At 43.3% G+C, this 21,507-nt stretch overlaps 1 protein-coding gene across 4 annotated transcripts in view; it reads left to right on the forward strand.

The window, feature by feature from the left end:
* The window catches only part of LOC115306994, a 168,709-nt gene extending 151,402 nt beyond the window's left edge, over window positions 1-17,307 (forward strand). For all 4 annotated transcript variants that reach the window (XM_029957610.1, XM_029957613.1, XM_029957612.1 and 1 more), the window contains exon 3: window positions 16,863-17,307. In XM_029957610.1, coding sequence (XP_029813470.1) covers window positions 16,863-17,247 — 385 coding nt within the window. In that variant the 3' untranslated portion in view covers window positions 17,248-17,307. The remainder of the gene's footprint in view (window positions 1-16,862) is intronic.
* Window positions 17,308-21,507: the final 4,200 nt, after the last annotated feature.

Below are 21,507 nucleotides of genomic sequence, written 5' to 3' on the forward strand. Positions count from 1 at the left end.
TCCCACATCTCTGGCTTCAGCTACACACTCTTTCTCGGGTTCCAAGACTGTATTTTCCACTCCTGCTGAACCTCTCCACGGGGCTGTTCCATAGGCATGTGAAGGAAATTCTTCCGAAGCTAAACTCATCATCCTTTTCTTCCTACCCTACCCCAAACCAAATATTCCTTTTATAGTTTCATTCCTGGTGGACGGTATCACTATATTTCCATTCTCCTAAGCTAGACATTTAGAGTCATCTTTTTGCAGCAGCCCCGTGATTCACCCTCTTGTCATCAAGTTCTCCTGCTCCAACCTATCCTATGTTTAGCTGCCAGAACCGTTTTCACACACACCACTCACACCACTTTCCTGCAAAAACTGTCTATTAGCTTTTGTAAAAGACACCTCTTGAGGTATCTGTCTTGTTCCAGTAACCCTTGTAACTTACACTTATATGCACAAAAGTGGGCCCATTGCTGCCCCCTTTTCCTAGGACTATCCCCATTCTCACCATCACAGTTAACTGGACAAGCTGCACTAGTCAGATTCTCTCAGGGATTTTGAATTGGGGCTAAAACTTCTTGGCTAAAGAGAGAGTGTAACTTGGGCTGGGGATGGCAATGTTTGCTTGGACACATGACCGACACTTGGCCAATCAGAGGACTCTACTCCTTGGCTACAGTGACTGGCCCCATGCCATGCCAGCCCCTGAACTTCTGGAACGTTCAGATGAGAGGCTTTCTTCTGGCTGTGGGCATTAGCTCTGCAGATAATTTTAGCTTAGAATGGTCATCATTGCTTCCACTTTTGAAAATGAAGCCAGCACAGAAGAAAGTAGAGTGAAATAGAGTGTCAGGATCCCGATGATGTCCCTCAACCCCTTGCATCTAGCAGTGTCTGAACTTGTGTTTACTCCTAGAGTTCCCAGGGTTTTTTTAAAGTTTACTTATTTATTTTGAGAGAGAGGCAGGGTAGGGGCAGAGAGAGAGGGAGAGAGAGAATCCCAAGCAGAGATGCAGGTCTCAAACTTACAAACTGAGATCACAATCTGAGCCAAAGCCAAGTGTTGGATGCCTAACAGACTGAGCCATTCGGGCGTCCTCTCCCCACTTTTATTTGTGTTAACTTATAGAACATAAAATTTATCATTTAAACAACAACTTTTAATGGTAGTTCAGTAACATTCAGTACATTCTCATTATTGTGCGGCCATCACCATCCATCCATCTCAGGCCTTTTTCATCTTCCCAACCTGAAACTGTTAAGCAGCAACTCGCCACCATCCCCTCAGCCCCTGGCACTTACCGTTATGCTTTCTGTCTCTATGGAGTTGACAGCTCTAGGTACCTCATATAAGTGAAATTATACAACGTTTGTCCTTTTGTGAGTAGCCGATTTCACAAACCAAATGTCTTTTAGAGTCATTCATGTCGTAGCATATGCCTAGCCTTCCCAATAAATTCTCTTTTGGGCTTGAATTGTTTTGAGTTATATTTCTGTCACTTATGGCCAAAAGAATCCTGGTTAGTATCAAAAAGATACGAAGAGAGAAAAACATAAGACAAAAAGTAGAAGAGAGTTCCTTTAGCTTTCTAACCCTCAATTCTAGCCTCTGTCTAGGCTAGACTGCATGAGGCCCTTGAAGTCTCTAAAGACACAGGACCCTCTCTCTCTCTCTCTCTTTCAAATGGACTCATTTCTGTTAAAATGCAGAGTTGTAACCAACACATCCTCGTTTTCTGTAAGATAAAGCCTGAGCCTCTCCAGCACGGGATGAAGGGCCTTCATCTTGAAGTCCTGTCACCTTCAAGGGGCTCCTACTCCTCTTAACCCTCACTGAAGCTCTCACCATTTACCACATTACTCAGGTTTTTTTTTTTTTTTTTTTTTGAGCCTCCCTGCCTTGCGCTGTTCTCTCTGCCAAGAATGTCTCTCTTTTCCTAAGCAGAGAATTTCTACAGAGCTTTCAAGACCCTGCTTCAGTGTTACCACCTCTCGGTAGCTTTCTCTGACTTCTTTCTCATTTTCCCAAGCCACAGACAGTCTGTATGGCTACTGTTTAAAGTTTCTTAGTCTTTAGATTAAGAGCTCCATGAGGGTATGGGTCATATTTGCTTCTTTATATCCTAGAACATAGCACAGTTGCTAAGAGTGACTTTTTATTGAATAAATGAACATTAAAAAATTACCTGGTAAGACTCAATATTTGATATCTAAATGATTAAAGCACCGAGGGCTTTAAAAAAACTGTTTACCATTTAAGTAAGTGAAATACATTCCCTGAAAGCTTTTAAAAAGTTGTTATTTTCACTATTAATAAAAATTCAGACTCGAATCCTAAGCCCAGTACAGACAGATTTAGCAAATATTTCCGAGAGTGGAAACCCAGATAAATGATTCTTCACCATATTTGGTCAGATATGGAATAGCATTTTCCATGGTCTAACTTGTGCTTTACAGCGTGTATTCTTTTTAAGGATATACAATGTAGATTACTTGCTAATTATGTTGGATTATCCCTTAATCCTTATACTCCTGGGTGAACTCCAGAAATGATGGGTCATGGCATCATGTAAAAATTCACCTTCTGTTGCTCTCTGGCATGGTCTCTTTCTTTCCCTTGTTCTCCGAATCTGTCCCTGATTAGTGTTTTCAAAAAACATTTAAGCTGGACAGTCCAGCTGACTGAGACCTTTGTTAATGTGGTGCCTTCTCCATAGGTTGCTTTAGATTTAGATATTTTTGTTCTTGTGGAAGAAAGAAAACCCTCTCGTAGTCTGCTCTGGCCTACCATAGCTTTTGAAAAAATAGAGGATCTTTGTCATTTGAAAGGTGTCATGTCTTTGATTTTTGTAACCAATAGTCTTTAGGCTCATAAGCACAGACTCTTTTCCCCAAATTTCTCCGTACACCTAATTCTTTGTTTTTCTGCAAACGTCACTTTTTAAAAATTTTGATAATATAGCTTGCTCATTTTGAGCAATTTGGAAAATTCAGAAAAAGATTAAAAAAAAGAGAAAGGAGTCATCATTAATAATCCCATAGTCCCATAATCAGAGCCTGGTTTTGTTAAGATATCAGTATATTTGTTATTGCTAAGAAATCGGTATATGTCCCTCCATTGTATTATTTTTTAAATGGCCTTACTGATTTGTCACTGACATAAAATAAGCTATACATATTTAAAGCATACACTTTGATGAGTGTGGACCTGTTTCCGCACTTGTGAAATCATCACTGCAATTGAGATAATGGACATCAGCCCCAAAGCTTCCGGATCCTCCCCACCCCCGGCTATCCACTGATCTGTTTTCTTTCACTAGAGATTAGTTCGCGTATTTTGGAAATTTATGTGAGTGGAATAATAGAGCACGTACTTTTCTCTATCTGGGTTCTTTCACTCAGCATAATTATTTTGAGTTTCATCCACATTGTGTTCATTTCTTTTTATTGATGAGTAGTCTTCTATATGAATGTTCCACACTTTGTTGGGCATTTGGGTTGTTTCCAGCTATTATAAATAAAGCTGCTACAAATATTCATCTACAAGAATTTATGTGCATGTATACTTTTATTTCTCTTGGTAAATACCTAAGAGTGGAATGGCTGGGTCACATAGTAGGTATATTTTTAACCTTTTTTTTCCCAGGAAACTGACAAGTTATTTTCCCAAACAGTTGTATCATTTTACATTTCCATCAGCAATACGTGAGATTTCCAGTCCTCCACATCTCTACCACTTGGATAGTCTGTCTTTAATTTTGTCTTTCTAGTGGATGTGTAGTGGGTTCCTCATTGTGGTTGTAATTATCATTTCCCTAAAGACCAATGATATTGAACATTTTTTCATGTGGTTATTGCCATCCATATGTCTTCTTTGGTGGAGTATCTCTTCAAATCTGCACATTTTAAAAGTATGGTGTGTGTCTTCTTATTGTTGAGTTGTCAGTGTACTTTATAGTCTAGATCCAAGACCTTGTTGGAGACATTTGTCTAACATCTTCTCCTAGTCTGTGGCTTGCCTATTCATTTTTTTGTATTAGTGGGTTTTGAAGAGCAAACGATACTAATTTTGGTGAAGTCCAGTTCATTGCGTTTTTTCTTGATAGCTCATACTTTTTGTGTCCTATTTAAGAAAATATTTGCTAAACCATGACCACTAAGATTTTCTCCTGTGTTTTCTTCTCTATGTCTTTTAAGTTTCAGCTCTTAAATTTTAATCTATGATCCATTCTTTAGTTTTTGCATATGATGTGAGATATGGATCCCAGTTCATATATTTTTGTGTTGCTTATGGTTCTCCAGTTCCAGTATTTTGAATAATTTTATATTCTCTTTTTGTACATGTGCTATGATGAACTTGGTATCTCTGCTGTCCTATTGAAGAGCTGTGTGACCTTTTACAAGTCATTTTGACTTTCCACATCTCAGTTTAATAATCTGTAAAGTGGAGATCATAGTTATTGGCCCTATCTATCTGAGAGGGTTGTTATGGAGATTCATCTTGAGAGAAGTAATATTGCTCATGGTTACTTTTTTTCTGTGAAATGTTGGAAACTTTTTCAACTTTCAAACTTTTCAACTTGAAACTCAACTCTGATTCTTTCTTCACCATCATTGCCACACTCATGTACTTCTAGGTATTTCTTGAATCGGGTGTCTCCTAACGACTCTTACCCCTACTTTCCTCCTTAGGCCAGACTCTTTTCTCATCTAGACAATTGTAATTGTCTGCTCCTTCTGGGTTTGCTGCCCTCTGATGTGACCTCTCTGCTCCCTCCAGGGTGATCCATCAAACCTTGTTGGTTATGTTATCTTCTGCTTACACTGTATTATCTTCAGGGTCAAGTCTAAGCTCTGATTTGCATCCAGGCACTCCATGCTCTGGCCCTGCCTCCACTCCAGCCTTGTCCCCTGCTCCCTGCTGACATTTTACATGTAGGAACCTACTTCCTCCCTACCCGCTGACTCCCTGAGTCCCCACAAATACATCTTGCTCACCTCCATGAGTCTTGACTCTAGCTGGGAGACTTGCTGCTTCTCTGTATGCTAACTGTGGTCTAGGAGCTACCTCCATGCCCAGAGTGTCATGTGGCCTTTACCATACTGCATAGTAAGTATCGTTCGTGTCTCTCCCATCAAAATGTCAGCAGCCCAAGAAAGGCACTGCTGATTCATGCATTTTTATTTCTTGACATCCAGCCTAGAGTCTGGTTCAGATTAGAACCAAGAATTGTTTGAAGATCTAAACATGACACCAGACAAGGGATGACTATCTTTGTGAAGAATTATAGCAGTTCAGTGCAGAAAGGGCTTTTGGAAATCATCCAGGTGAGCATTTCCTCACCCAGATTCAGAGCCAGTGACTGTGGAAATTTCCACCCATGTCTCAGGAATGAGGGAAAGCCAAAGGGGAAGGCTGGAGTTAACGTAAGGCCTTACTCTGGTCTTGGCACAAATCATTGGTGGATACTAACTAGGGAGGTAGCAGGTGGATGGAAAGGTTATTAAGAATGGTATCTGAGGATGAGACTAAGATAACCTTAATATCTCTGCAAAAAATATTTGGTACAAGGAAAAATAAAAACTATAGACTAAAACATGAATATATGAATATATTCACAAGAATGTGAATATATTTGCTGCTACTGAACTATACAACTAAAAATGGTTTAAGTGATAAATTTTGTGTTGTATATGTTTTCCCATGATAAAAATTATAGACAAAGGTGGAAAACTATACAGTAGAAAAACTAGACAATAAATAAATTAATCAGGAGATCAAAATTAACATCACTGAGAAAAGGCAAATGGACGACATGGGCCTCTGGATGTGGGACCTGAGACGGGTCCATCAGTACTTCCATAGTGTCCAGCAAAAACACATAACCTCAAGCCAACCATGAGGAGTCACCGGACAGACCTAAACCAGGGGTCACACTATGCAATAACTGACCTGTATTCTTCTAAACATATCAATGTCATAAAAGATAAGGACAGATTAAAGGACTGTCCCCAGTTAAAGGATGACATCTCAATGTCATACATGAGCCTTGATCAGTTTCTGCACCCGAAAAAAGAAGTTTCTTTCTTCTGCTGCTCCCCCTCCTCCTCCTCCTCCTGCTCCTCCTCCCCCCTCCACCTCTTCCTCCTCCTCCTTTTTCTGGGGACAGCTAGTAAACTTGGAATATAAACAATAGATTAGATTAAAAAAATATTCCTTTTCATGAGTGTGATAACTTATGGAAGAGACTGCACTTGTTTTTAGGAAATACACACGGAACTGTGTATTTGGGGGAAGTTGCCATGCTATGTACAACCCACTCTCAAGTAGGTCAGAAGTAATAGAAGTTAGTGATAAAGCACATGTGGCAACGTGTTACAAATGTTTGATTCTGTATAAAAGGTATACAGGAAGGGCACCTGGGTGGCTCAGTTGGTTGAGCTTCTCATTTCAGCTCATGTCATGATCTCAGGGTTCGTGAGTTCAGGCCCTGCATGGGGCTCTGTGCTGACAGCTTGGAGCCTGGAGCCTGCTTCACAGTCTGTGTTTCCCTCTCTCTCTGCGCCTCCCCCACCTGCACTCGCTCTCTCGCTCTCTCAAAAATAAACATTAAACAATTTTAAAACAAGATATACAGGAGTCCTTTGTACTATTCTTGCAAACTTTTCATTAAGTAGCAAAGTAATTCAAGATTCAAGACTAAAATGTTTTTAAAATGTTAGGGGACTGATTCAATAAATATTACAAGGTCAAACTTGGCAGTGATTTAAAATAATGATAAGAAATATATTTATGGAGGGGCGCCTGGGTGGCTCAGTCAGTTTAGCATCTGACTCTTGGTATTGGCTCAGGTCATGATCTCATGGTCATGGAATCAAGCCTCTCATCTGGCTCCATACTGGGCTCTCTTAAAATAAATAAATAAACTTAAAAAAACTATATATATTGATGTGGAAACAAGCTCATGATGTATAATTGATTGAAGATGCATGTTGCAGTATGATCTTGGTTTTATTTAAAACAACACGAAAATCTCCTTTTCTAAAAAAACAGGCTGGAAAGATGTGTACCAAAATGTTGATTCTGGTCATCGCTGAGTTAGGGAATAAAGGGTAACTTAAGTTTTCTTCCTTGTGTTTAGCTATGTATTTTCTATTTTTTCTACACTGTGCATGCATTAATTGTGACATGAAATTAATTATTAAGTACTATGAAGAGACAAGTGGTAAAAAAAAAAAGCTTTAAAGTCACATACATGCATGGACTGATGGGGGCCCTCAGAGCAGGGGCCCCTGCATTATCCTCTTTCCAGAGCAGAAGCTTGATGTTCTGTCAACTTCCACTATCACCCTGGAGTGATTAAAAAAAAAAGAAAAAGAAAAACAACTCAAGGCACCTGGATGGCTCAGTTGGTTAAGTGTCCAACCCTTGATTTCGGCTTTCTCCCCCTCTCTCTATCCCTCCCACATTCGTGCTCTCTTTTTCTCAAAATAAATAAATAAACTTAAAAAACTAAAAATAATAAATACAAAACTCTGTATTCTCCATCCTCTGTCTCCTGCAGCTCCACCTCCTCCAGACGGAGGTGAGTCATTTCTGGTATGGATTACTCTCCGTGTGTTCTAAGTGGCTTTCTGATACCTGGGGCATCTAAGATAGGCTTTTCAACTGCTGCTCCTCCCAGTCTCCTGTAATTTCCATGACTAACTGTGAGATGCTGGATTTTAGGGACTCACTGAGTGCTGTGTGTAGGGCTGGGGAAGCATCCCTCATCCCCTCCCCTTCCACTCTCAGCAGGCGCTTGAGTGATCACTACATCCCTGGCGTGCTGAACTTGAGGGCTTAGAGGATGGAAAAGTAACTCTTTAGAGATGCTTCCTTTGAAATCTCTCACTGCAAGAGCAAACCCAGCAAAGACAAGGGCACGACAGCTACAATACCATTAGCGTGTAGATTAAAAGTTTCTCTCTACCCTAGTCTCTCTTGCAGAGTCATCTCTAATGGTTGATTCGGCTTCTGGATGTCCAAAAATATCAGATCATCATCTACCACATTTACCCTTTAAGACTGTTGTTTTCCCGCTAATTGAGCATAATGTCACGGTCTTCTTATTTTTATTCAAAATGTTTTAATGAATCTGTTACAAGTCCTTCATTTTGTCTTGAATTTTTCATCAAGCCCTTTATCGTTCAGCTTCTGAACCTGGATTTGGAGAATTTTGCTTGTTATATGTTGTACCTCTTGAGACATGTTGAATTTTCTTGTCATTTTGACACTGATTTACCAGAATGAACTTCCTGTGAGAACACTGTAGCGAAGAAATTGTTCTGCTCTGACAGCAAATGATTGTCGTTAGTTTTGCTCAGTTTGGGGACCCAGTGCATACACTGTGGAAATTGCAGCAGTGACAGACTGAGCCCACTGGGTCTGGGCATTTCCCTAATGTGAGCTTTCACCAGCTCATTACTCCAACTTCTTATGTTTGAAGATAGGTAACTTGGTTTAGAAAGATCACATTTATTTTTTGTCTATATTGCCAAGTGGCAAGATAAACATAGAATAGGGTAGAGTCCTGTTTAGATATTTGCTCAGTCTCATGTCTTCCTCGACCTTAGTTCTAAGGAATCTTTCTTGTTATTTATGCTTATCATTTATTCTTTAAAGCCAGTATGTGCTAAAAAGCACATGAAACTAACCAAAGGAAAAAACTCAGTATTCTCCAGGTCATTGTTGTTCAAAATATTTCTTTCATCCCTTAGGGAAGCAAAGCAGCTTAAAAGTTTGCAAATAAATTTATTTGCATGGTCATTTCCTTTAGGCTTGGAATAATATTCTTCCTTGAAAAACCTGAACCTAAATTTAGAAAAAAATGTTTATTTATTTTGAGAAAGGGAGCACACCTGCAAGTGGAGGCAGGGCAGAGAGAGAGAGAGAGAGGGAGAGAGAGAATCCCAAGCAGACTCTGCATGGAGCCCACAATGGGACTCAGAATCCCAACCATGGGATTTTAACCTGAGCCAAAGTCAAGAGCTGGACCCTTAACTGACTGAGCCACCCAGGTGCCCCACCTGGACCTAAAATTATACTCAGCTAGAAAGTGGGAAAATAACCTCAAAGACTAGAAAGTAGTTGAAGGAGGCCCCGCTTTTGCTGTAGGGCTGTTACTATAAAACACTGATTTTTGTGAGAAGCCAGAAGCCAATTGGCCAGGAAGGCCCAGGTTTTGGTCCTTGAGCCCCTCCCTGAATATCTCTGGAGCCACGACTTTTCATCCCACCATTGCCACGAGGCCTCATTTTCATCATCGCCTCATCTCCTCTCTGGCACCTCCTCATGTGCTCTTGTCTGGCCCAGTCCATTCTCAATGGGGCTACACGTGAGATGCAGAGGTAACCAGGACCTGCCTCCCCTTTAAACCTCCACAGTGGTTTCCCACTCTATTGGGCCACAATCCAGTTTGTACAGGGTTGGGACCAACCTTCCTATCCCATGTCACCCACTACCATTCTCCCCTCTAGCCCTGTGGCCCCAACACGGGGCCTCGCTGGCCTTCCTTCAGTTCCTTAGAGGCTCTACACTCCCACCTGCCTCCACCTGGGGGAGACTCCTTTGTTATAGCATCTCAGACAGCCATGTCCCTCTCCTGCTGAACCCTCACCTCCAGTTTGTATCAACATATTTGTTATTGTCTCTCTTTAAGTGTAAGCTCCGCTAGAGAAGGGAACTGATCATTGCCATATCACCAGCACCAGACCCCGAGATGTGGTTAAGTCAGAAAAACTTAAGATGAAGTCTAGATTGATTTACCAGTTTCCATTGAGGAGAATTAGCTCCACCAATTGGTGCACTTGCATCACTGCCACAAAGGCACCAAGCAAGACTTTGTGACTCTTGAATAAATTCCTGTCTGTCATAACAACACAGTAAATGTTAGTTCAGTTCTATAGGATTTACTAATTGTCTCAAACTTACACTAGCTCAGTTGTTGGACCTGTCCTTTCTCCCCTTCGATGCATGTTTTGGGGCTTCCTTGAAGTCCCCAAAGTTGTAGCAATCTCCAGACCTCATCCAACCTGTGCTTTCCTTCTTGCTGGCTGGCTGGTTCTCATGTCCCTTGCCCTGAAGCTGCCAGAGGGAACAATGCAGGGGTCTTCATCGATAGTCTGCCTGGAGGATCACCAGTGTCTCCCACTTGGGTTGGTTACCAGGGTCCTAACGAAAAGAGTCTTCCCAAAATAAAGGAAAAATTTGGCCCAAAGACAAATTAAGTCTCCATCCCTAGAGGCCAAAAACTGCTTACAAAGTTTAAAAACTTAAAAAAGCAGCAGTAACAACAAAAAACTTTAAGTTTCAGAAATCAGCCAAGACATATAAAATATGCATCACCTTATTTGTCATGAAAGTCCTCTTAGGACTGTGTTATCTCCATTTTATTTTTTAAGTTTATTTATTTAAGGGAGTGAAAGAGAGAGAGCAAGAGTGAGAGAGCGAGAGAGAGCAGGTACGAGCATAAGCAGGGAAGGGGCAGAGAGAAGGAGAGACAGAACCCAAGCAGGCTCCGCACCATCAGCACACAGCCTGAAAAGGGACTTGAACTCACAAACTGTGAGATCATGATGTAAGCTAAGATCAAGAGTTGGACACTCACCGAACGGGCAACCCAAGTGCTCCTATTACCTCTATTTTAAAGATGAGAAAAGCAGAGGCTCTGGGACATTGAGTGACTCACTGACACAGCAGTGGGGCCATGATTCAAACCCAGGTCTAAAGATGTTAGATCTTGGGGCACCTGGGTGGCTCAGTCGGTTAAGCCTCCTACTTAGGCTCAGGTCAGATCTCACCGTGGGTTCAAGCCCCTCATCAGGCTCTGTGCTGACAGCTAGCTCAGAGCCTGGAGCCTGCTTCCGGTTCTGTGTCTCCTTCTCTCTCTGACCCTCCCCCCTCATGCTCTGTCTCTCTCTGTATCAAAAATAAATAAAACATTAAAAAAATTAAAAAAAAAAGATGTTAGATCTCAAAAAATAAAAATAAAGATGTTAGCTCTTACCCTGTATTCTGTATGCCAGCCACTGTCAGGAGGAATGGCGGACATGGACACTTGTGTACGATTAATGTCAATTAGCCCTGTCGTCCAAAATCATCCTGTAAAGGGGCTATCCAGATAGGCTTGCCTGAAGATAATTTGTAGAAAGACACATACTACAGTCCTAAGTGTTGGTTTTATTATCTTAATCTTTTAACTTTGTACATGCTCACATTTAAGGTGTTTTCTTCCATGTCTATCTTTCTAAATGCATGTGTTTCTCCTAGTAACCACATAACCTACTAACACCATCCGGGCTATTTTCCTTCCTTGTACAGATTCCCAGGAGCCGACATTCCCTTCAGCTGCCCATGTGTTGCTCCTTGAGGACTTGGCATGGCCCTGGGCACATGCTGCCAAGCTTATGCTTATTCTTAGTTTCGGGAGTGTGGGAGAGACTCTTTGCCAGAATCCTACTCTGGCATTCCAGGTAACTGACCACATGCTATGGCCTATTCTGCTATTTATAGTGAGTGACAAAAATAGCCTCATCCCTTGAAAGGTGTGCCTGTGCCATATGCCCACTGGCTTCCTACCATCTGAGACACTTCTCTCCAGAGCTCAGACGGCAGCAGAGCTTCTGACACAGACCCAAAGCACCCTGTTCCTCGGCTGCGGGCATCTCCCACTCCAGAGGCTCCCAGAGCCTGGGGAGATATCAGTGCAGGGCTTCAGCACAAGGCTTGCAGTAGAACCTCGTTATGGACTCAAGGAAGGAGGCGGGAGATTGGGAAGAAAGGAGTGAGGTGAGACTGAATCTAGATACTAGAATTGGGTACAAAGTCAGGGTAGGAGTACTGTTGATCTGGTCCTGAGCCAGGAACACACCAAAGACCCATTGGTCCCCAACCCTGGGCTGGGGCTTAGTCTGGGTGTGGGGGTTAATGGACCCCCAGGAAGGGCTAGGGTGACCAGTAGAGTGTAGGCAGACCATGTCCCTTTCTAGCTGCATGCCGGGGAGCTCTTTTCTTATCCAAAGGCCTAGAGACACAACTCCTATGCCAGGTGTGTGCATTGGAATCACCTGGGAGCTTGTCAGAATTAAGAGGCCTGAAACCCTCGCTGCAGATTCAGGAGGTCTGAGACAGCACCAGGGACCTGGATGTTTTACGGGTTCCCTAGGGTATTCTGAGCCACACCAGCCTTGGAGAGCCCCTGTCCTAGGTGAACCCAAGGGCTCTTCCAGCTCCAACATCTCTGTATTCTAAAATTTACCCAGCCAGGGACACACAAGCACAGATGGTAGGCATTCGCCTCACACAGTGATTAGGCAGCATCGAAGCAGACGCTTCATCAGGCTCTTGCTGCACCCCAAGAAATCACCAATTGGGAGCTTAGCCAAAGCCAGTTTTTCGTGTGTGAGTTCGCCCCATTCTATGTTCTCTTCTAGGCAACCCCTGCCTCTCCCACAGCTTAATTACCGTCTCTCCAGAGGACACAAAACTGGGGACCAGAAAGACAAATCTAGGCCAGCCACACAGGAGTTTTATTTGGTCCACCCAGGATTTTTTAAGGTCTGAATTTGTGTGAGGTCAGACTGGGTATTTACTTTCTGGTTCACCCCGGGCTCACCACACCGAGTGTGTTACACCCATCTGGCTTCAGTCCTTTACATTATCTGTCTAGATCCTGAGGTTACATTTACTGCAGTGTCTCTGGCCTGAACCTTTTCTGAGCATCAGGCCCATATATCCACACGCCTCGGGGAGACAGAATCCAGTTGTGTCTTTAATGGGAGACCTGGCACGTAGTGCACGGTCAAGTAAATGTTTGTGATATTATTATTCTTACTGTGCACCTCCTCCTAGGGTCTTGTGGGCACCTCAACTCAACCTACGGTATTCAAAACAGAGCACAGCACTTTCCTCACCTTTACCCCCCGCCTCTCCATGTCCCCCTTTCCACAAATAAAATCACCAGAAAGTGCCTAAGACTGGGAGCCATCCGGGCCCGTTCATCTCCTTCACTCTGACTTGATATCAGACCTTGTGCAAGATCTCCTTGGGTTCCATTCCATTTGCTCCATCTCACCATCACCATCCTAGCTTGTTGCAGATTGATTCAGGAGGTCTGGGATGACACTGGGGACCTGCATGTTTCACAGGTTCCCTCGGGCATTCTGAGCCACACCAGCGCTGGAGAGCCCTGTGCTGGGTGAACCCAAGAGGTCTTCCATCCCCAACATCATCATCTGCCAGGACTGTGGTAGTTGCCTGATTATTCTCCTGCAGACATTATTGTGTCCATCTAACCCATTGCTCAATTTAAAGCTATAATACTCATTTATCTATGTGAACTTGATCTTGCCTCTGCCTTGTGTACAGTCCATTTATTGGCTTCCCAGTGGCCCAGGATAAAATCCAAATCCCTATCAAGATCCTCCCCAGTGTGGCTCCAGTCTTCTCTCCAGCCGCCTCTGGGAGTCTGTGTTCTGAGCATCTGGGACTTGTGTTACCTCTCAATGTGCTCTACCGTCTCTGGCCTCTGGGCCCTCACATGCCATCCATCCTCCTAGAGGACTCTTTCCCATACTCTCTTTTTTAAATTTTTTAAATGTTTATTTATTTGAGAGAGAGAGAGCAGGGGAGGAGAAGAGAGAGAGAGAGAGACAGAATCCAAAGCAGGCTCCAGGCTCCGAGCTGTCAGCACAGAACCTGACACAGGGCTTGAACTCATGCACTGCAAGATCATGGCCTGAGATGAAGTCAGACGCTTAATGGACTGAGTCACTGAGGCACCTCTTATTCCCCTTACTCTTCACATGAATTGTTGCTATTTTACTACATGTTCCATCTAGCTGTCACTTCCTGAGAAAGTCTTTTCTGACACCAAGGTCAAATCAGGCCCTTTGCTAGGGGCTTGCACAGCCTCCTGCACCCCCCCCCCCCCCTTGCTCCGGCATAGCACTCACCTTGCTGCATCATGATGGCATCTTCTCTAGACCCAGCTGCATGAGGGAGGCAGGGACAGTCACCGTCTGCCCTGTACACTGCTCCCTCCGCATGCCTAGCACATGCTTGGGGCAGAGGAGTGCACCGAGTGTGCCAAGGAAAGTAAGGGAGGGAGAGAAAGGAGGAGGGAAGCCTGGAAGGGGGCCCAGAGATGAACACGACTAGCACCTCCTTCTCGCCAAAGGGAAGATGAGGCTGCCACATCCCACCCCCCACCCCAGTCTCCTGACATTGAGAACTCACGGGACAGGAGTCTTCTCAGTGTCCTTCCTATCCTGAGGGATCTGACAAGAGTAGGTGTGATGTGGAGGTTGTTGAGTGAGTGAACTCATCCTAAGAGCTTCTGGCCGTGAACTGTCACCCGCAGCATAACCAGTCAGAGAACTACTACTTTTTGGAATAAGCCTTGAGCAACAACTTGACTTTTTAGAGTATGTACATGTATATAAACTCTGATAAAAATTAAGACCTAAAAAAAAAAAATGAATAGAAAAACTTCACACTGAGTAGCCTATTGTTACCACCAACCAAATCAGCTTGGGTTATGAACTTGCAAATAGGAGGTCTCTTGTCCAAACATGATAAAGCTGACATGTGGCAAACACTTAAAGAAAATGTAATTTTTTAATGTTTATTGATTTTTGAGAGAAAGACAGAACTAGGGAGGGAAGAGAGAGACACACACAAAATCTGAAGCAGGTTCCAGGCTCTGAGCTGTCAGCATAGAGCCCGATGTGGGGCTCAAACTCACAAACCACGAGATCATGACCTGACCCAAAGTCGGATGCTTAACCGTTTGAGCCACCCAGGCGCCCTAAGAAAATGTAATGCTTAAAGTCACAGAAACACTTAGAATATACAATTCATGCACTGGACTCAAAAGTAGATTTTAGCTTCACCACCTTAGTAAGCCAGCAGGAGAAAGAGTGCCTTACGTTTGGGCCTGAGCCACCACTTATTACACACATGCCTTTGGGAAATTTATTTAGCCTCTCCACTTGATTTTCTTTCTTGTAAAATAGGGAAAATGAGACCTGCCTTGCAAGGTTGTTTCAAAGACTGAATATGAAATGTAAAGCACCCATCACAGCCCTGGTGACCAGGTGCCCATAGATGACATTGTTTCAGAGTATGTCTGCTGTTCAATTATTTAAAGTTATGGTGGCTGGGCTCGGAGGTACAAAGAGTTCGTGAAATACTGCTCTTCCCGTGGGAAGAGGCACTAGTTCTTTACTATCAGTGTCCTAATAGAATGAAAACCGCGTTGGAGAAATAGGAAAGGAATAGCAAGAAAGAAGCATGGGAATGAAAATGCAAGAATTAGATCCTCAGTGGATCTTGAAGTCACGCTGAAAGCAAGGCTTTTCTTTCCATGTTTCCTGTTTCCATTTCCATGTTCCTGGGGAAGCCTCTTTTTTGAGGGTAGCTGGAAGGAGGATCCTTTTTTTAAAATTTTTTTTGACATTTATTTATTTTTTGAGACAGAGAGAGACAGCACGAGCAGGGGAGGGGCAGAGAGAGAGAGGGAGACGCAGAATCTGAAGCAGCTCCAGGCTCTGAGCTGTCAGCACAGAGTTCGACTGAGGGCTGGAATCCACAAACTGTGAGATCATGATCTGAGCCGAGACTCAGGAGGCTTAACCAACAGAGCCACCCAGGAGCCCCAGCGAAGAGGATCCTAATGGGCAGAGTTTTGGTCCTCAAAGCTGCTCAACATTTCAGTGCTTTAAAAAAAAAATTCATATTCAGACTTTTTTAAATAATATTTTTTTATTTCAAAGGCAAATCATGTTCATTCTGGAAAATTCATACAAACAAAAAGAAGAAAAAAGTTACCAAATTACAAGGCTAGAGGACTCCTGGAAACATTTTGGAGTCTATCGTTTCAAAGTTTTTTCTAGGCAGTAAGTACATCCAGCGATAGGTCTTGTACAACCAATGAGGTCAAATGGTGCATGCTGGTCTGTAACCTGACCTTTCTCACTAAACAGCTTTCCTTGTCATCAAATGAACGTTATCTAATGTCCCAATGGGTGACATCAACAGGTGCCCAGGGGGCTGGCAACAGGCACTCACCGTGCCCTCTCTGGGTGGAATCCGGCAGCTTCTTTCTGTGAACAGTGATTCCGTGAACGACTTTGTAGTCAAGTCTTTATACAACTCTTGATCGTTCCCTTATAATGAATTCTCACGCTCAGTGTTAATTTTCTCAAGAAAAGAAGACACTAAGTTCAGTGAAAATGTTTCGGTCGTAAATGGGCCTCTGAAATGGTAGAGGGTGGGGTTGGGGGACAGTTACTCAGCATTATGCTTTTATTTCCCATTCGGTTCAACCACCAAATCAATCTCAAGTGCAGCCTCATTTCTAATCAATAAAGAAAAACTAAACAGTACACAGCCACTGTCCTTTGAAGAGATTATAATCTAATAGAGATAAGAGACACAATGACTATCTATAATAAATGAGTTTCCTCTCTCAATTTAACACAAAAGTACCTGCCTGTTCACAATAAGAATTAAGGATAGAAATGATGATCCTAATAACAGCCCCTGTTTAATGAGAACTTACTAAGTCTAGGAACTGCTTGTGTATTAAATGGTACACTGTGTTAAATGATGCGTATCATTAACTCTCCCTGTTAGCCCAGGGGTAGGTAGTATGGTTGTGAACATGCTATTGTTGTGTAAATTGAGGTAAAAGGAAGTGAAATAGCTTCCCCAGGTGACCCAGCTAGCCGGTGGTGGCCCTTTGAGGCTAGAGCCCTTTACTCTGACACACATCCTTGGGCTGGGAGAGGGGGTCCTAGTGTCCTGGAATAACCATCATGATTCAACTTTCTAGATACTGCGGCCTGAGACCTGGCTTGCTGACGTCCCCCATGGTGGGGTTCATGGTGACCAATCAGTGCACCTTCCACAAGCCCATCAGCTTCCCTCAGGTCCCGGTGGCTGCTTTGGCTGTGGAGAAAGTGGGTCACTCCAGCGTGGATTACCGCCTCGCTCTGTTTCCACCTAAGGCCACCAAGGAGCTGCCTTCTGTAAATCATGGGGACCTCAAGGATGGCTTTTTCTCTGGCCACCCCAAGCTGGTCCATTTTGACTCTTCGGCCTGCACCACTGGCTCCTCCGTCCATGTCTTCGTGAATCCAGCCACCGGCAAGCCAACGGGCCTTCCAGAAGACTTCAGGAGGGGCCTCCTGAGGCTACTGAGCCCAGCTTCAATGTGAATCATCTGTATGTAGAATTTTGCCTGTCAGAAAATAAAGTTCAGATTATTCTCTAGACGATTTCCTTTGATTCCTTAGCATATTTTTTAACCCTTGAAATGACTGTCAGTTTCTTACAAGTTTTTATAACAGAGTCACCTGGCTCCACTGGTCAGGCATCCGCTGTGTCAGGCCAGGGGCAGAGTGCCTTACACAGACGGAGTCTCCCTGGACCCCTCAGCCACCCAGTGGGGCTGGTACTACTCTGCCCTATCCAGAAGAGGAAGAGGAAGATTGCAGAGTGGAAGTAAGTGGCCGAGTGTCCGCCAGCAAGGGTCCCCTCGCACTCTCAGTCACCCAGGTGTGCGCTCTAGGACCACCTTTATTGCCAGTATCTTAGCAGCATGGACACCATACTACCTGGTTTGGGATCACTGATCTGACTCATTAAATCTCCTCAGCTTCTTACAGTTAATAACCATTTGACAGCTTTTTTTTTTTTTTTAAGATGTGACTTTAAAGAAAAACACCACCACCTTTCTTTTGTATATTTAAAACAACAAACAAGTCTCTGACAATATTCGGATAAATCCAAAACCCTCCTCACTAATGCCATGGTTGAAGCCTAAAAGTACCCAAGGATAAATACAATGTTTGATGCGGAAACATGTAAGGATCCTGCTTAGGTGTAACAATAAAAATGGTTACCGTTTACTGAGCGCTGCCTTCACAAAGTGCTTTACAGGCATTTCCTTGATCGATCCTTATTTGTCTTCTAGAAGGTCGGGACTATTGTTGCCATTTGTCAGATGAAATTGTTGAGGCTTTAAAGTGAACAGCTGGAGCAGGGGAAGGGGTTCTAGTCTAGTCCCTAGGAAAGGAAAGCCACAAGCTTATTCTTTTTGAACCTCAGTTTCTTCCTCTGAAAACATGACCCTGTGTGACCTTTGTCAGTTGGGTCTTTGGATATTTTTTATGAATGTGGAGAGACTCTTTTGATCTGCTTTTTAATTTTATTAAATTTTATTTATTTTATTTTATTTTATCTTTGAGACACAGAGAGAGACAGAGCGTGGCTGGGGGAGGGGCAAAAAGAGAGGGAGACACACAATCCAAGGCAGGCTCCAGGCTCTGAGCTGTCAGCACAGAGCCCAATGCGGGGCTCGAACCCACAAGCCATGGATCATGACCTGAGCCGAATCCAGACCCTTAACTGATGGAGCCCCCAGCCGCCCCTCTTTTGATCTGCTTTTGAAGTGAGTTCCGAACCCCTGCCACATATAGAGCTTTGGAACGCCCTCACCACGATAAAAACAATGCTAAATGTGATTCCTTTGTCATTTGATCCAGTCAGTTTCCTCCAGTAGTAGACGGATCTTGAGGCGTTAAGGACACCTCACACAAGAAGGAAAGACTATTAACCAGCATCTGTAGGCATGACCTCTCGACTGCTAACATTTGACCAGCTCAGAAAGGTCATTGGGAACGATGTTCTGTGCCACTTTTCGGTCCTTGTGGTTCTTGCATGTGCATTAGCTCACCTCATCTTTGCGACGACTTTGAGACCCGGGTATTATTATTATTATTGTCCATGCTGTGCAGTCAAAACAGGCTTTTCAGGAGGGAGGTGACTTCCTGAGACCGCAGAACTTCTGTGTCACAGAGTTAGAACTCAATCCAGTCAGGGCTTTGGACTCTCTTTCCTTGCCACCAACTCTGCCTCTCATGAATTTTCAAATGACACCAGGCATCGCCACCAGTTTTTAAAACTGTAGTAGTATTAGTGGTAGATTCACCAAGAGGCTCTTTAATGGGGGGGTGACATAGTGGGGTGATTAAGAGGGCAGGGCCCCCCATTAGAGAAGCCTGGATTTGTGTCCTGGCCCTGCCATTTCTAACTAGAATGTGGTCTGATGTGGGGCCCTGTCAGGAGTCACCACATTTACTTGCCTGTGTCTGACTCACACTGCGGAGCCCCCACACCACAGCGGCCATGCACAATTGGCCTAGAGTGGGCTTTGCAAACGCAAAAATTAAACCTCTGCTGCTTTGAACCCCTGAGATGGTAGAGTTGTTTGTTACCACAGCATACCCTGGCTTATCCCTCTTTCTGACAAGTATCAGTCTTACAGGTTGTAAGGGTGCCGCGAGAAATGTAGGTAAGAACTTGACATGGCGGCTGGTACACAGTTACTAGTGTAAGGGAAAGAAATGTTTGCACCTCCAAGGGAGGAAAGTAGCCAGTCTCACATTCATGTTCTTTCCCGTGACTCCGTGGAGACTTGCACACTGTTTTCCATTTTATAGGAGAAAAATGATAGAGGTACTGAAAACACACGGAATGGTGGGATGTGTGATTCCTAGGGTACAGCCAGCCAGCCTCGGACTGTGGAACTGACCAGAATTGAGAGTGCCCGTGGATTCTGTGGAAATAACTCCACGTTCATGTAAATCGCAGGAGCTTAAGTACTAATGACAGAGTTTTCCACGGCTCAAGTTTTTAATACTTCAATCTGAGCCAAAGCAGCGAACATTACAGCACTCCTTGGTTTTGGGTGGGAAATTCTAGCACTATAAACTTGTTTTAAGACTCCAGAGAGAGCCAGATCTTAGTTGCATGTACTTGGAGGAGGCCAGATTTTATCATAAAGGTAGCAAAATCAATTTAGAAAGACATAAAAACATCCAGTCGGCCATTTACCACGGAATCCGCAAAATGTTTCGGCTGGGTGGCCATCAAGTAGCCACATGGCTATGGTTTGCTGGGCACTTCTGAGCAGATATGATTCATGCCTTCGCTAACAAGAAACAACTACAATAATCCAAGCAGGTGAAGAAAACCTTTAGATGTTGCTGCTCTAACCACATTTTTGTTACACTCGAATTCATTCAAAAACCTATAGTAAGAGACAAGAGGTACGAAATGCATGTTCATGTTTTGCTTGGACAGATTTTGGCTCCTAGCAATTAATGCTTTCAGTCACATTAAGCATATAAATAATGCTTTGTGACATTACAGTATTTCCCATTACAGATCAATTTTGTAGCATTTGTCCGTAATCTGACTTGAAATGTTACCTAGAAACAAAATATGTTTTCCTTGAAACAGTCAGACCCTATTAGAAATCTAAGGCTTTACAAATCACCATGTTAACAGTTATGTCCTTTAGCTAAGGTTTTCTTTCCTTAAATAGTGTTAAATTCAGCCCCGGAAGCACTAGTCTCTGTGAGGTTTCTCTTCTTATGTGCACTGACTTGAAAGGAAAAATTTAGTGCTCAAAATATATTTAACATTTTACTATGCATAACTTAATAAATCAACCAGTATTCCCTTTTGGGGGAAAAATAACGTTAGCACCTTTTACAAGTGTTATGCTTCTAATTAGGTTACAAGATATTATTTTCTCATTTTTCAAAAGACAGGTTTTCATTGCTTTAAAAAAAAAAAAAGGTGTCAGTCAATTCCTGGGTAAGAGAAGTTATTCTCATTTCCTGACCATATAATCATACCTTATGGGTGAGCAAAGAAATAAAGGGAACATATATCAGATTCGAAGGTTGGAGCAGTAAAACCTAGTGCTACCCAGTGGAGACTTTGGAGCCAGGAACACCCGGATGCGAGTTCTAGCCCTGCCACTTAGAGGAGTCAGGCAAATTAGTGAGCTTCTCTTTCAGCAAATGTTTGCTATTCTTTAAATTATTTACACCATTCTTTCCCCCTGAAGAATATCCTCTTTGACTAAAGCTAACTACCTCTCATTCATTCAGCAACTCACTGCAGAGCACTTACTGTAGGCTAGGCACTACTGCTCTAGGTCCTGGGAAACGGCAGGACGTAAGACGGACCAGATCATTGTCCTTGAATTCCAGCGGGGGCAAGGCAGACAATGTACAAACAAGAACATATCAAATGGTGCAGTTGGCTGAAGGTGCCCCCCTCTCCCCAAAGCTCTGTCTACCTCCTAACCCCTGGAGCCTGTGAATGTGACCTTGGAAAACTGGTCTTTGCAGATGTAAGAATCTTGAGAGATCATCCTGGATTATTAAGGTGGTCCCTAAATCCAATGACAAGGATCCTTACAAGTCACACAGAGGAGACAGAGAGAGGTAGAAAAGGCCTTAAGATAGAGGCAGAGTGTGGAGCGATGTAGCCACAACAAGGGAACATGTGAGGCCACCAGAGTCTGGCAGCAGCAAGGAAGGATTCTGCCCTAGATCCTCCCACTGACATCTTTATTTCAGACTCTGGCCTCTAGAACCAGGAGAGACTAAGTTTATGTT

This window comes from Suricata suricatta, chromosome 11 (genome assembly GCF_006229205.1).
Source record: "Suricata suricatta isolate VVHF042 chromosome 11, meerkat_22Aug2017_6uvM2_HiC, whole genome shotgun sequence".
Taxonomy (NCBI): domain Eukaryota; kingdom Metazoa; phylum Chordata; class Mammalia; order Carnivora; family Herpestidae; genus Suricata; species Suricata suricatta.